The following is a 13,897-nucleotide window of genomic DNA, read 5'->3' as shown; positions in this document are numbered from 1 at the left end:
GATGGAATAAATATTTTATCATTTAAAATGTCAATTTAACAGTAATAAATTTTTTTTTATAAAAATCTTTCTAAAATATCATTATAAATTAAAAAAATATAAACATATGGTAAAAAAAAAAAAAAAAATAAATAAAATAATATAATTGCTGCAATTAATAAAATTAATACAGTAGTAAAATAAATGTAAAAATAAATTACATTTTAAACTATTTAAACATAAAAAAAAAAAAAGAAAAATATAAAAGGGGATCGCATGCAAGTTATTTTTTTTATAAAAGATATATATATATTATGAAAACAGAAAATATTCAACTTGTGGAATATATAAAAATTAACATGACAATATAGGATTAAAAAAGTATACTTTCAAAATTAACACAACATATATAAAGTGATAAAGTAATATTTTTTAATATTAAAAAATAAAATTAAAATGTAGAATAAAGTACCATATATTTAATAGTTGGGATCACATTTTATTTATATTTTTAAGATGTAATGGAGTTTTAAAAAATAAAATTACTAATATTGTGTATATATATATATATATATTATTAGAATATTAAAGTATTAAATGAATAAAAAAATCGCAAAAATAATTGAATCATTAAAATGTTAACAAATTCTACATTTAGATTAACTGCATTTGCATGACTAATACAAAATTGTTCATTATGTATAAAATGAACTATATTAAAATAAATTAGTGATTTAAGTATATATTACATTAAAATAATTTATTTTCAGTTAATAAAATGATTTCAATTTTTTGGAATATTTATTTTTTTGAATTATTCGTATTTCATTATTGTAGTTCTTTAATAAATCTTTTATTTTAAATTTGAAATTTTGTATTCATTATAATTTGAAGCATAATGATTAATTTTTGCTTTCATATTATTCTACGAAACATGATATTTTAAATATTTATAATTTCATGATTTATATATTTAAATTTTTGTATTTATATACAAAGGATTATGTTTTAATGAAATATTTTATCCTTATATTTTTTATACCATTTTACTATGTTTTAAAATTTCTGCATTATTTTAATTTTATTGTATTTTAAGTAAATCTATCTTTAGTTCTTTCATTCTTTCATAATCCTTACATCTGTCATTATTTTAAATAAAAATATTTCAATTTTTTCTATTTTAATAATCGCATATTTTCAGAGTCATACTTTATTTATTGATATAATATCTGTATCTTATATAATATTTAATGCTTTTGTATAGAATTAACATTTATATTTTACATTCATTATCGCATATACTTATTTTTAATATTCATATTTTAATAAATGTAATTTGGTTATTAATTATTTTTAATATTTATATCTTGATGGATATTCTTTAATGACACTATATTATATAAATATTTAAATTTCGATAATTCTATTTTAATAATTATGCTTATAATTCTTAAGTTTTATTTTGAATATTTATATATTAATGTATCTAGTTGATGGGTCACACTCATTTTTAAATACTTTTGAGATAATCACAATTTAATAAATAGTAGTTCAGTCATATTTTTTCTAATAATAATGATACCATATCAGTGTATTTAGTTGTTTTTATATATATTTATGACTTTTGTATTTTCTCCTTTTTACATATATATTATTTTATTATTAATCAAAGAGAGTTATATAAAATAAGAAATATCTAGAAAATTACGTATTACCAAATGGTTATACACGAGAAAAAAACAAAAAATATCGACACAAAAAATGAAGGATGTCTAGTAAAAAATATATCATGGATCAATTTTGTTACATTTAATTGGATGACAAAATTGTTGGATAGTCTTAAAAATGAGGATTTTAAATTACCAAATATAGAAGAAAACGTTAATGTCAAATATTATACGCATAAATTAGGAGAGAATTTAAGAAATGTAAGTATAAAAAAGTCAGGTTTATTTAATAATTTATATAGAAAAGGAAATTCCTACACATATGTAAAGTATCCTATTAAATCAAAAAGAACGAGAAGTAGTGAATATTATATTCATTATAATAATATTTCTTGGGCGCTTTTAAAAACGTTTAAATTCCCTTTGGGTGTGATTTCTTTATTTCATATTTTTCACACATTATTTTTAATATTTGTTGCATTATGTGTAGAAAAATATGTTTTGCTAATAAAAGGTAGCAGTCATTCATCAATTCCTCCTTTTTTTAGTGATTCAAGGATAGCATATGGGATTGTTGTAATTTCTATACTTTGTTTTGGGCAAATTTTTGATGCGGTTTTATGCTATTATGATTATAGATTACGAGTAGATATGGAAATAACGGTGATGCATTTTCTTTATAATATTAATTTACGTAATTATAACAATAATTTAATGGATCCATATACTTATATGAATATAGATGATGATGATGACGATGAAAAAACTAACACAAGTTATTGTAAATTTCAAAACAAGAATTTAAATAAGGAAGAAAAGAGCAATTATACAGATAATTCATACGATGGTGCTTTATATAACGATTCTCACCACCATAAAAAAGAGAAAATTGATTCACATAAAGATTTATATTTAAATACAAAAGATTATTATTCTATTTGTTATAATAATGAAATTTATGTTAGTGATCAACATATAAATAATAATAATAATGATTTTGTTAGAACTTCATCTAATACAAGAACATATGATAGAGAAGATGATACAATAAATGAAGCAAATAAGGAAATTTCAAATAATTTTAAAGATATTAAAGGTTCTTACGAAAATGAAAATGAAAAAGATGACTTAAATTTAAAAAAGGAAAAAATAACTGACACAGAAAAAGATAATTTAGATGAAAAAGTATTAAATTCAAATAATAATGAATGGTATCCAGAAAAAGGTAACAATTACAAAGTATTAGCAAACAATGAAAATTTGTTTAAAGAAAATGAAGATAAGTTATCATGTGATAATAATGTAAAATTATCAGAAAAAAAGAAAAACAAGAAAAAAAAAAGTGAAAAAGAGGTATTTGATTTAAATATTTATAATATTATGTTTGTTGATACTCCATACTTGATATATTTTTTGAGTTCTGTGATTGATTTATCTAATATGGTAATTAAGTTTGTTATATCATTTTATATGTTTTCTTTTAAAATGGGAGGTAATACAACATTAAGTGGAGCATTGATGATAATATTTTTGTATGGTATAATGCTTTTATTTGAATTTTCATCAAGTTTATTTAAAAAAAGATACTTAAAATATAGAGATACCAGAATTGGTAATATGCATCATGTATTAAAAGAATATAAATTAATGAAAATTTTTAATTGGGAATCTATTGCTTTTGATTATGTTAATTATTTTAGAAAAAAAGAAATGCGTATTTGTAGAATTCGAATATTTCTTAGTTCCTTAAGTAACTATATTAATAATATTTCTGGAAGTGTAGTAGAGGTAGTATTATTCTTTTTATTTATAAAAAGTGAATTAGAAAAGAACAAGACAGTAAATTTTAGCTCCATTATTACTCCACTTTTTATATATAAATCATTAATATCAGATATTTCAAACTTCCCTAATATAATGAATAATTTAATAGAGGGTGTAATAAATATTAAACGTATAAATAAGTATGTTTATTATTATTTATATTATAATGATATAAATAATTATTTTAAATATTTTTCTAGTAATAACAATACTAGTACTAATTTATTGATTGAAGATTTTCCAAAAAATGAAGCAAAAAGTGACTTACTTTGTAACAAAAATTGTAATGAAGAAAAAAAAAAAACAAGGAATTTTTTTAGATTTTTATTTTTTAATAAAAGTAAAAAAACTAATCCTATAGAAAATGAAACATTAAATAATTTAAATTATGATACAAATAGTATTAAGAAAGTTAAGTATTCTAATGATGCATTAAATTGCACAGAAAATTACAGTAGTATATATTTAGAAAAAAAAAATAAGACAAGGAAGAGGGAAGATGATATAATAAAATTAGAAAATTGTTTTTTTACTCCAAACAAAAAAATTGATAACATGAATGATGATTTTCTTTTGAAGAACGTAAACTTTAATTTAAAAAATAACACATTATCTATAATTATAGGAAATGTTGGTTCTGGAAAAACTGTATTTTTTCAGTCTATTTTAGGAGATTTTAAATTAGCATATGGTAATTTCTATGTGAAAAATATTTTGCATAATATGCCAATTTTATATGTTCCTCAATATAATTGGGTATCAGTAGGAACTGTTAGATCAATGATTTTATTTGGAAACGAATATGATGCATCAATTTATTATCATGTAATTTCACAAAGTGAGTTATTAAATGATTTAATATCATTTAAAAATAAAGACATGAGGTTTGTTAATGATGAACATAATTTAAGTAAAGGACAGAAAGCAAGAATTTGTTTAGCACGAGCTTTATATCATCATTATACACATATGAAAGAATTAAGTATTAATTATGAAAAAGAAATAAATGAAAATAACAAATTAAAAAAAAATATGAATTCAGAAAAGTTTTACCAATTTAATACAAAAGATTCGATAAACAATACCACTGAAAAAAGTGCATTTGTTCATAATAAAGATGTAGTTAATAAGGAAGATAATCAGAAATATAATTGTGAACAAAATAATTCTGTAAATTATAGTAATAATAATACAAATATTTTGCAAAATAGTTTAAATGTTACAAATAATAGTTGTGATCATGGAAGTACACTTAATGTATATTACAATAATAATATTAATAATATTAATAATAATTCAAGTAATGAAGAAGATATATTTAATAAGAATTATGTTAAAAATTGCTTAAAAAATGAGAATATATCATATTTATATTTAATGGATGATTTTTTTTCTGGTCTTGATCCATGTATATCTAAAGATATATTTTATAATTTATTTTGCCACAAAGAAGAAATAGAATGTTTTAAAAACAATTGTAGTTATATTTTATCAATGAATGAAAATATATTTGAAACATTTATAATAGATGATATTCTTAAGAATCTTCAATATAAAGTAGATATATACAAGATAGAAAACAATCTTTTAAAGTATGAAGGAGAAATTTCAGAATATATAAAAAAAAACAATATAAATGTAAAAGTAGAATCTTATGTAAATAAAAAAAAATTAAATGTAGAAGATACAAAACTCAAATTATGTTCAAATCAAGAAGGATATAATAAAAAACAGAGTGACATGAAATATAATAAATTTATATTATTAAAACAACTAAAAACTATGTATTCATTTAAAATAAGTGAAAGTAATTCGTTTACACAATGTAGTAAAAACGACACAATTAACACACACAAAGTTTTAGAGAGTGAATTTTTAATTGATGACAGTAAGAATATCAGTAATAATTCAGTTTCAATTTCTATTAAAGAAGACAATTTTAAGGAATTATATGAAAAGAAAAAAGAAAGTTATTTAAATGAATTTGAAGAAGTAATGAAATCTTTGCCATCAAAATTAAAAAGTGATAATACGATTGATAATGTCACTGAAACTGAAGATGAATTGAAATTTAAAGGTAATATAAAATTGGAAACTTTCTCATGGTATTTAAGTAAAGTTGGATTTCCATTAATATCAGTAATAGTTATTTTTATGCTTATATCTATATTTACAGAAGAAATAAAAAATCTTATACTATTTATGGCAAGTACAATATTAAAAAATAAAAAAGAAAGTAATAATGAAATTTTAAATAAACAAATGATTTATTTAAGATATTTTATTTTGTTACCATCCATATCATTAGTAACTACTTTAACATGTTTTATGCTCATAGCTCATGGTGTTATAGTATCAGCAATTAAAGTACACACAGAAGTATTAATGAATATTTTATATGCACCAATACATGTTTTTTATAGCAATAATTTGGGTAATATAATAAATAGATTTATTACTGATGTTAATGTATTAGATAACGGAATTATAAAAAGAATATATAAAACGTTTTACACTTTTTTCCGTTTTATCTTTACTACTTTTTTATTAATTTATATGATAAAACACACTCTTTTGGTTTTTCCTTTTATTCTGTTAATAATTTATTTTGTTGTTTTTAAAAGATATTCTAAAGGATGTAAAGAAGCACAAAGAGGTTATTTAAGCTCTCATGCTCCTCTTTGTAATATGTATAGTAACACTATATTAGGAAAAAATATAATTAATTTGTATAAAAAAAATGATTACTTTTTAAATATATATAAAGAGCGAACATGGATATTTAGGAATTATACTATTTTTAAATGGTCAATAACAATATGGGCATCTTTATATGTTCAGCTGATTGTTTTGCTTTTAACTCTATTTTATATTATATATCCGCATTTATTTTTAAGAAATACCAATAGTGCCGATAAAGGAAGATTTGATAAAAGTGCAAATGTTGTCGGTTATTGTATAACCTTTTCATGTAGTCTTGGTTATATAATAAAAGGTTTATTATATGATTATACACACGTAGAAAAAGAAATGTGTAGTACACAAAGACTAGAAGAGTGCTCAAAAATGATTACTGAAAAGGAAAGTACTGAAGGAACAGGTAGAGAAACATTTTCAAAAATTAATACTCAAAAAAAGTCTGAGAATATCCATAATTTTTCTGATATAACAAAAAAATCAGATGTTCTCTCCAATATAGATAATATATATTCAATCGATGAATCAAAAAAGAAATATGGAATTCATTTTGAAAAAGTTTTTGTTAGTTATAAAAAAAAAATATATATAGATAAAAAAAATAATATATATAATTATGTAAATGAAAAATCATGTTTAAAGAATATTAATATTTATGCACTAAAAAATCAAAATATTGGTATAGTAGGTAAATCAGGTTCTGGTAAAAGTACAATGATTTTATCAATTCTAGGTTTAATTCCAACAACTGGAGGAAAAATAACAATTGAAGGAAGAGACATTACAGAAATAAATATGGATGAAAAGAAAAATATAATTGGTGTTTTACCTCAATCATCTTTTGTATTTTTCAACTGGAATGTAAGAACTTTTATTGACCCATATAAAAATTTTAAAGATGAAGAAATTGTTGATGCTTTTAAATTAATTGGTATAAATTTAAGCTATAAAGATTTAGATAAATATATATATAAACAAAGAAAAAAAAGAACACATAGTGGAATAAAAAAGAAAAGTATAGATTTAAATAATTTCATTCCTTTAACTGATGATTGCATAAGATATTTATCTGTAGTTAGACTATTTTTAAATAGACATAAATATAAATTAGTATTAATTGATGAAATTCCAGTAATAAATGCAAACAATAATAATATGAAAATTAGCAAATTTTTTACAAAAGATCTAAAATCATTTGATTATATTATAAGAAATTATTTTGAAAACACTACTGTTTTCATTATAGCTCATGATACTAGCACCTTGTCATGTTGTGATTTTATTTATGTAATACAAAAAGGAGAAGTAGTTTATAGATGTAGATATAAAGATATAAAAACCCAAGCAGAATTAGCAAATATACTTGAAAAAAATAATTAAAATTATGCTTCATGGAAGATAATAAACAAATATATATATATATATATATATATATATATATATATATATATATATATATATATATATATATATATATATCAGAAAAAACATTTTTTTTTTTTTTTTTTTTTTTAATTTGAATGATTTATTATTGTTTTTACTTTATTTTGAAAATTTTATTGATACATATTATTTTATTAATACATGATAACAATATTGTTTATTTTTATAAAGTTAAGAAAAAAAGAAAAAATTATATTTTTTGCTCTGAACCAAATTTATATGAAATTTCAAGTATTTTTCTAATTTTATTTTCAAATTTTAAAATTTCTTTTGTAAATTCCTTATCACAACTAGAAATTTGAGGTAAAATCATTATAACGGAAGGTATAAAAGATGGGAAAAAATAAAAGTATTGTAACATTATGGGTATCATTAAAATAATCAATTTACCTACATATGCTTTGGAATATGTTTGTAAACATTTTGTGAAATAAATACAAACATTTTCAATATAATTAGAAATATTCATTAACTTGTTGTTCGCATTAATAATTAAGTAAAAAACAACCATTTGTAAATAAAATATAGTTTTATCAATTATATTATATGGCTCTAACGTATGTTCCTTTTTTTTTATATGAATATGTTCATAATATTTTAAGTTATCTTCTAAGTTAAAATTTTCATTTACAATTGCCATAATATTATTGTTTAAATAATAAAATATATTTGTAAAAATTGCAGGGGTTATATAAAAAGATAAATAAAATGCACTTTTTGCATTAAAACCTGATTCGCATATACTGTTTAAGCAGTTTAGATTAAACGTTTTTACCAATACATCCATTTTTTTTAAGAAAAAATTTAAATCTTGAAAAATAAGGTTATTGTATTTGTATGATTTTATTTTATATTTTTCTTTTTGCTTATCATTCTCTTTTAAATTTTCTTTTTTGAGATTAAGTATAAATTGTGCTACTGCTGTTTCTTGAAGAGAAGTTATATCTTCTACATTTATCGGTAGAAAATCTTCTGGTGAAAGTTTCGGAGGTATTAGTGATAAATAATAGTATAATTTTGTAAATATAAAAGAAAGTAAATTATCTAAGCAATCATATTGAACTAATAACTCACAAATTGCATTAGGACAATTTAAAAAAAAGTTTAGAGGGTTCTGAAAAATGGATATATAATATGAGGATACTTTCTCATCAAATAAACTTTGAATAACATCAATAAAATTATTTTCAAGAAAAGGTTCTTTTTTTTTTAAAAAATAAATATTAATAAAAGTGGTAATTAATAAGCAATTTTTTAATACACTACTTTTTAAAATTTTATTCAAATAATATACATCTACCTTTTTATAATTTTCTGAAAAAAATAACGCTTTAATAACATTTCTCCCACTTATAATTTGTTCATATAAGTTAAGTATTTCTAAGTTGTATTTATTTAATTCATCGAAATTTTTCTCTTTATTCTTACTTATCATATTTTTCATTTTATGTAATTCATCACAGTTTTCGTTATGTATTTCACTATTAAAAAATTCTCTTTCAAAATTTTCTTTTTTTTGTTTTTCTTTATCGAAGCAATTTATTAATATATTGGTTTTATTAATTGTAGTATTGAAATTTAAATCATCTTGAAAATGTTCAACCACAATTTCTGGTAATAAATTCTGAACACATTCATAAAATTTTTGAAAAAAAAAACAACTTAATTGGCTATTTCTAATAGAAAAATCCAAACAGCTACCCCAAGGCAATATATGTAAAAAAATTAAATAATTAATTTCTCTAAATCTGTAATTATGTGATAAATGTAATTTAGCTATAGCATACATTAATAAGGTGTAAAAATAGCAATTTATATATTCATTATTATTTTCAATAAATTTCAAAATAATAGAAGTAATATAATTGTAATTTGATTGATTCAGGGTTTTCTGTTTGATGATCATTACATCCATATTTTCTTTTTGTTTTACATTTAAAAAGTTTTCCTCTAGTTGTTTACTGTTTTGATTGTGGTAATTATAATTTTCCATGATATTTAATCTATTAGGAGACATCGTTCTTTTTTGTCCATTGGATATTAAATAATTGCTACTACAATTTTCAAAAAAAGTTTTGTTTTTTTTATTCTTATTGTAATTAAAAATAATATGTTTGTTTAAATTATCAGAGAAATTTGTTCTTTTCTCTTTATTCGTAATTCCTTTTTCATGTTTTTTTTTATCAATACCAAGAGAATCATTAATAATTTTTTTTGTGTATAAAGAGTAATTAAAAAGTAAAAGAAATGCTTGTATAAATTGATAATTTAAAAAAGATAATATATATGCATTATTTTTTTTATTATATTTTTCAACAAAATTAACATAAACATCTATTAAATTAAAATAAAAAGAAAAAATATAAAACTTTTTATTATAATCTTTTATGTTTTCGACTTCATTAGAATAATAAATATATGATGATATAATAAATATTAATTCGAATATATAAAAAACGATTCTCAAACACATATTACTAAAATAATTACTAATACTTTTTTTAATATCATGAATTGGTTTAGATAAATATTTAAAAATCTCTTTAAATACACTTTTTAAAATATTCAATGGAAGTTTGATAATCTCTTTTGTAATATTCATAGATAAAAAGCAGAGAATATCTAAAATTCTATTTTCATTAGATGCATAATCTACAATTTCTTTTCTTAATGAATTTATTTTTAAAAAATATTCTTCTTTCATTTTATTCTTATAAAATTCCACATAAAAATTAATTTCAACATAATTTCTTTTTACATCTTTTAGTTCTTCCAAATTCATGAAAGCATATATCAATTCATAATTTATTTTTAAAAAAGTTGATATTGTTAAATAAAAGAGAACATTTTTTTTTTTATACTTTAGGAAATTTAAAATTTGAAAAAAATAATTGTTTTCAATTAGATTTAATAAATAGCAACTCCATATGTCATTAATATTAATAATGCTCATATGTAATAAAATGGATATGATATTAATATAATTACTTTTTATGAGATCATCATTTACATTAGTTGATAAATAATTAGATGAATAAATGACATCACTATATCCACAGTAATTATACATATATGTATTTTCAATTTTTTCAAAAGAGTCATATTTTATATAATATTCTTTTTTATTATTAATATTATTATAGCAACATATATATATGTATTTTAATAAATAATTAAAATTATAATAATTTTTTTTTTTTAAATAATAATTTATTAATTCATCATTATTTTTCAAATAATTAGATATATATTTGTAAATATTATTACTACTACTACTACTAATATTATTATTATTATTATTATTATTATTATTACTACTAATATTATTATTATTATTACTACTACTAATATTATTATTGTTGTTATTATTACTACTACTAATATTATTATTGTTATTATTATTATCATCATCATTTTCATTTTCATTATAATTTAGTTCACTACTTTTTTTTTCAATTAAATCATTATATATAGTATCTTCTATTTTGCATAAAAAACTTTCATCATTCTGTTTAGGTAAATCAGATAAAATATTCCATTTTATTAAACATAATAAAATTAATTTTAATTTAACACAATTATCACAATCACTGTTATTAATAAAATACAGAAACATATAAATATCAAATAAAATATTTTGCTCATTTTTGAGAATATTTTTTATTTTCTGTATATTATAATTAAAAACTGATGAACTATTTACACATAAATCCTGAATTGATAAATAAATAAAAAAAGAAAATTCAAATAAATTATTTTCTTCTTTATAAGATATATAATTGTTTTCCCATTTATTAGAACTAATATTAATTAATTCATTATATAAAAATGTGAAAATAAAATTTACAAAATTATGAATAATGTTAGAGTCACCTATATTAATTAAAAATGTTCTTAAACATTTAAAATTGTTAATTACTTTTTTAAATTTTCTTTTTATAAATTTTGCTATTTTTTGTTCAATTATAATTTGTTTATTATTGATTATATTTTTTTTTATTTTCTTTAAATTTTTATAAATCATATAATAAAAAAATAATATATCCCTATTTTTCATATAAGTAACATATAAAATATTAACCATATACTTTAAAAAACATTCATTAATATTTATAATAGATGATTCTATTTTATCTTTGATTAAATTAGTAACATATGTGTTATAAATGAGTGGATGAATAATATTAAATAAGATTTCAAATTCATTATTTTCATTTATATATATGAATTTTGAAAAATTGACAAAATCCTTATTTAGAAATTTGTTACATATAAAATTTCTATTTTCACTGTCTTTATTTTGTTTTGTATCATTGTTTTGTTCATTTTCTTCTACATTTATTTTTTTTAAAATATTTGAATTTTGTTTAATTACGTAAAACAGTTGAATAAGGAAAACTTCTACTATAGTTGTATTACTCGGATTATTCTCAACTCCTTTTTTGCATATTAATTCTTCATATTCATCATCATTTAATTTTTGAGGTATATTTATAAAAAAGTTACAAATATATTTAAAATTAACAAATGTGAAATCATTGAATTTATTAAAATATTCTTTTTCATTAATTATACTTTTCCATATATTTGTTATATATTTATTTTTTCCCTTGTATAAATTATTATAACGTTGAAAACAAAAAAAAAATTTTTCTAATTTTTTTAATTTTACATTTTTATATATAATTTCAAATTTTCTATTTTCAATTAATTCAATTATATCCATTATTTTATTTTTTTATTTGTATTCTTTTTTAAACTTTCTATAACTAGTTTTTTGAAAGTTTCATTAGTAGCGGCATTTAATTATCTATAATGCTATTAAACATAATTACTTTCTTTAATACTCTTAAAAAAAAAAAAATTTAAATATATTTATTTATAAAGTAATGAAAAATTTATATGCTTAAAAAAAAAAAAAAAAAAGGAAAAAATATTATTATGATTTGTTAAACATTACAAAATTTAAGAATATTTGAAAAAGGAAAAAAAAAAAAAAATTACAAAAATGAAATAATAAAATACGTGTATAGGAATTATTTATTTTTTTTATTTAATTACATAATATACATTTTTATTTTTAACCTTTTATAATTTGTCAATGATTTATATTTATTATGTTTTATTTTAATTTATTAATTTTATTTTTATTTTTATTTTGTTTAACAACAATGTTAATTATATTTTATTAATATTTTTATTTCAATATATTCTTCTTTATTTAAAGTATATCTCTTTTTTTCATTTATATATATATACTTTTTAATATATTTATGTAGTTATAATTTTTTTTACTTTAATTATTTCCTATTTTTATTATTTCTTTTTTTTTTTTTTTTCTAAAGTTTAAATTTCTTATGTTTTTTTATATATATTAAAAAAAAAATTTTATTAAAAATGTGAATAAGTTACTAATATGGTGTAAAATATATTCTCATAGAAATTTTTATTATCCCTTTAAAAAATACACATAGAAGTAAAAATTATAAGAGAAAATGAATACAATTATAAGTAAATTTAATAAAAAATGTTATTTTAATTTAATAAGGAAATTAACTTTTTATGATTCTGTTGTAATTAATAATTTTGATTTAAAAAATAATCAAAATATTTTATTAACAAACCTTAAAATAATAAATAATGAAAGTCTTTTATTAAATAGTTGTCTAAATTTTTTAAAAAATTTTGAAAGTTTTTCTGTTATTTGTTGTGGTTGTAACGATCCGAAAAGTAAAGTTCAAGTTATATTAAAAAAAAAAAAAAAAAAAAAAAAATGCCATATTAAAAATATTTTTATTAATAATATTAAATTCATTTACTTTATTTGTTTAATTTTTTTTTTTTTTTTTAAAAGCTAAAAAAGTCAATATGGTTTTCAAGTATTGGTTTAGAAATGAAAGACTTTGTAAAATATTATAATGAAAATGAAGAATTGAAAACTGATAAAATAAAAATACTTGAAGAAATTGTAAAATTAGAATGTCCAGTAATATTGAAGGATAAAAATACGTAATATTTCCCATTTAAAAAAAAAAAAAAAAATTAAAATAAAGAAATTAGAAATATTATAATTTTTATTACAAATTTTTATATTATTTTTTTTTTATTTTTCATTAGAATTTTAATTGAAAGTGAGATAGCTCCTAAAAAGATTGTCAATTCTGCTAAAAGAATGAGATATTTATTTAATATATCTGAAATTCACGTAAGAACAATTAATATCATTATTATTAATAATTATATTTATTTATAAATTTTTTTTTTTTTTTTTTTTTTTTTTTTTTAGA

The 13,897-nt window shown here is 18.4% G+C and overlaps 3 protein-coding genes across 3 annotated transcripts in view; 2 read left to right on the top strand and 1 right to left on the bottom strand.

Annotated features, from left to right (window-relative positions):
* Window positions 1-1,697: 1,697 nt before the first annotated feature.
* MRP2 (ABC transporter C family member 2, putative) lies at window positions 1,698-7,547 on the top strand (the record flags this gene model as incomplete). Its single annotated transcript, XM_028674825.1, has 1 exon — window positions 1,698-7,547. One exon carries the CDS (start codon window positions 1,698-1,700, stop codon window positions 7,545-7,547), a length of 5,850 nt encoding a protein of 1,949 aa, XP_028526417.1.
* A 253-nt stretch (window positions 7,548-7,800) lies between these two features.
* On the bottom strand, window positions 7,801-12,336 carry PGAL8A_00130100 (conserved Plasmodium membrane protein, unknown function; the record flags this gene model as incomplete). The annotated part of the gene is made up of 1 exon (XM_028674824.1): window positions 7,801-12,336. One exon carries the CDS (start codon window positions 12,334-12,336, stop codon window positions 7,801-7,803), a length of 4,536 nt encoding a protein of 1,511 aa, XP_028526416.1.
* Window positions 12,337-13,105: 769 nt separating this feature from the next.
* The window catches only part of PGAL8A_00130000 (conserved Plasmodium protein, unknown function), a gene marked incomplete at both ends in the record, with an annotated part of 5,451 nt that continues 4,659 nt past the window's right edge, over window positions 13,106-13,897 (top strand). The window contains 3 exons of the mRNA XM_028674822.1: window positions 13,106-13,351; window positions 13,465-13,619; window positions 13,728-13,815. Of these exons, the coding sequence (XP_028526415.1) occupies window positions 13,106-13,351; window positions 13,465-13,619; window positions 13,728-13,815 (489 nt within the window). The remainder of the gene's footprint in view (window positions 13,352-13,464; window positions 13,620-13,727; window positions 13,816-13,897) is intronic.

This window comes from Plasmodium gallinaceum, assembly GCF_900005855.1.
Source record: "Plasmodium gallinaceum strain 8A genome assembly, contig: PGAL8A_v1_64, whole genome shotgun sequence".
Lineage (NCBI taxonomy): Eukaryota > Apicomplexa > Aconoidasida > Haemosporida > Plasmodiidae > Plasmodium > Plasmodium gallinaceum.
Note: the sequence above shows the minus strand (reverse complement) of the source record. Positions and strands in the feature narration are given on the sequence as shown.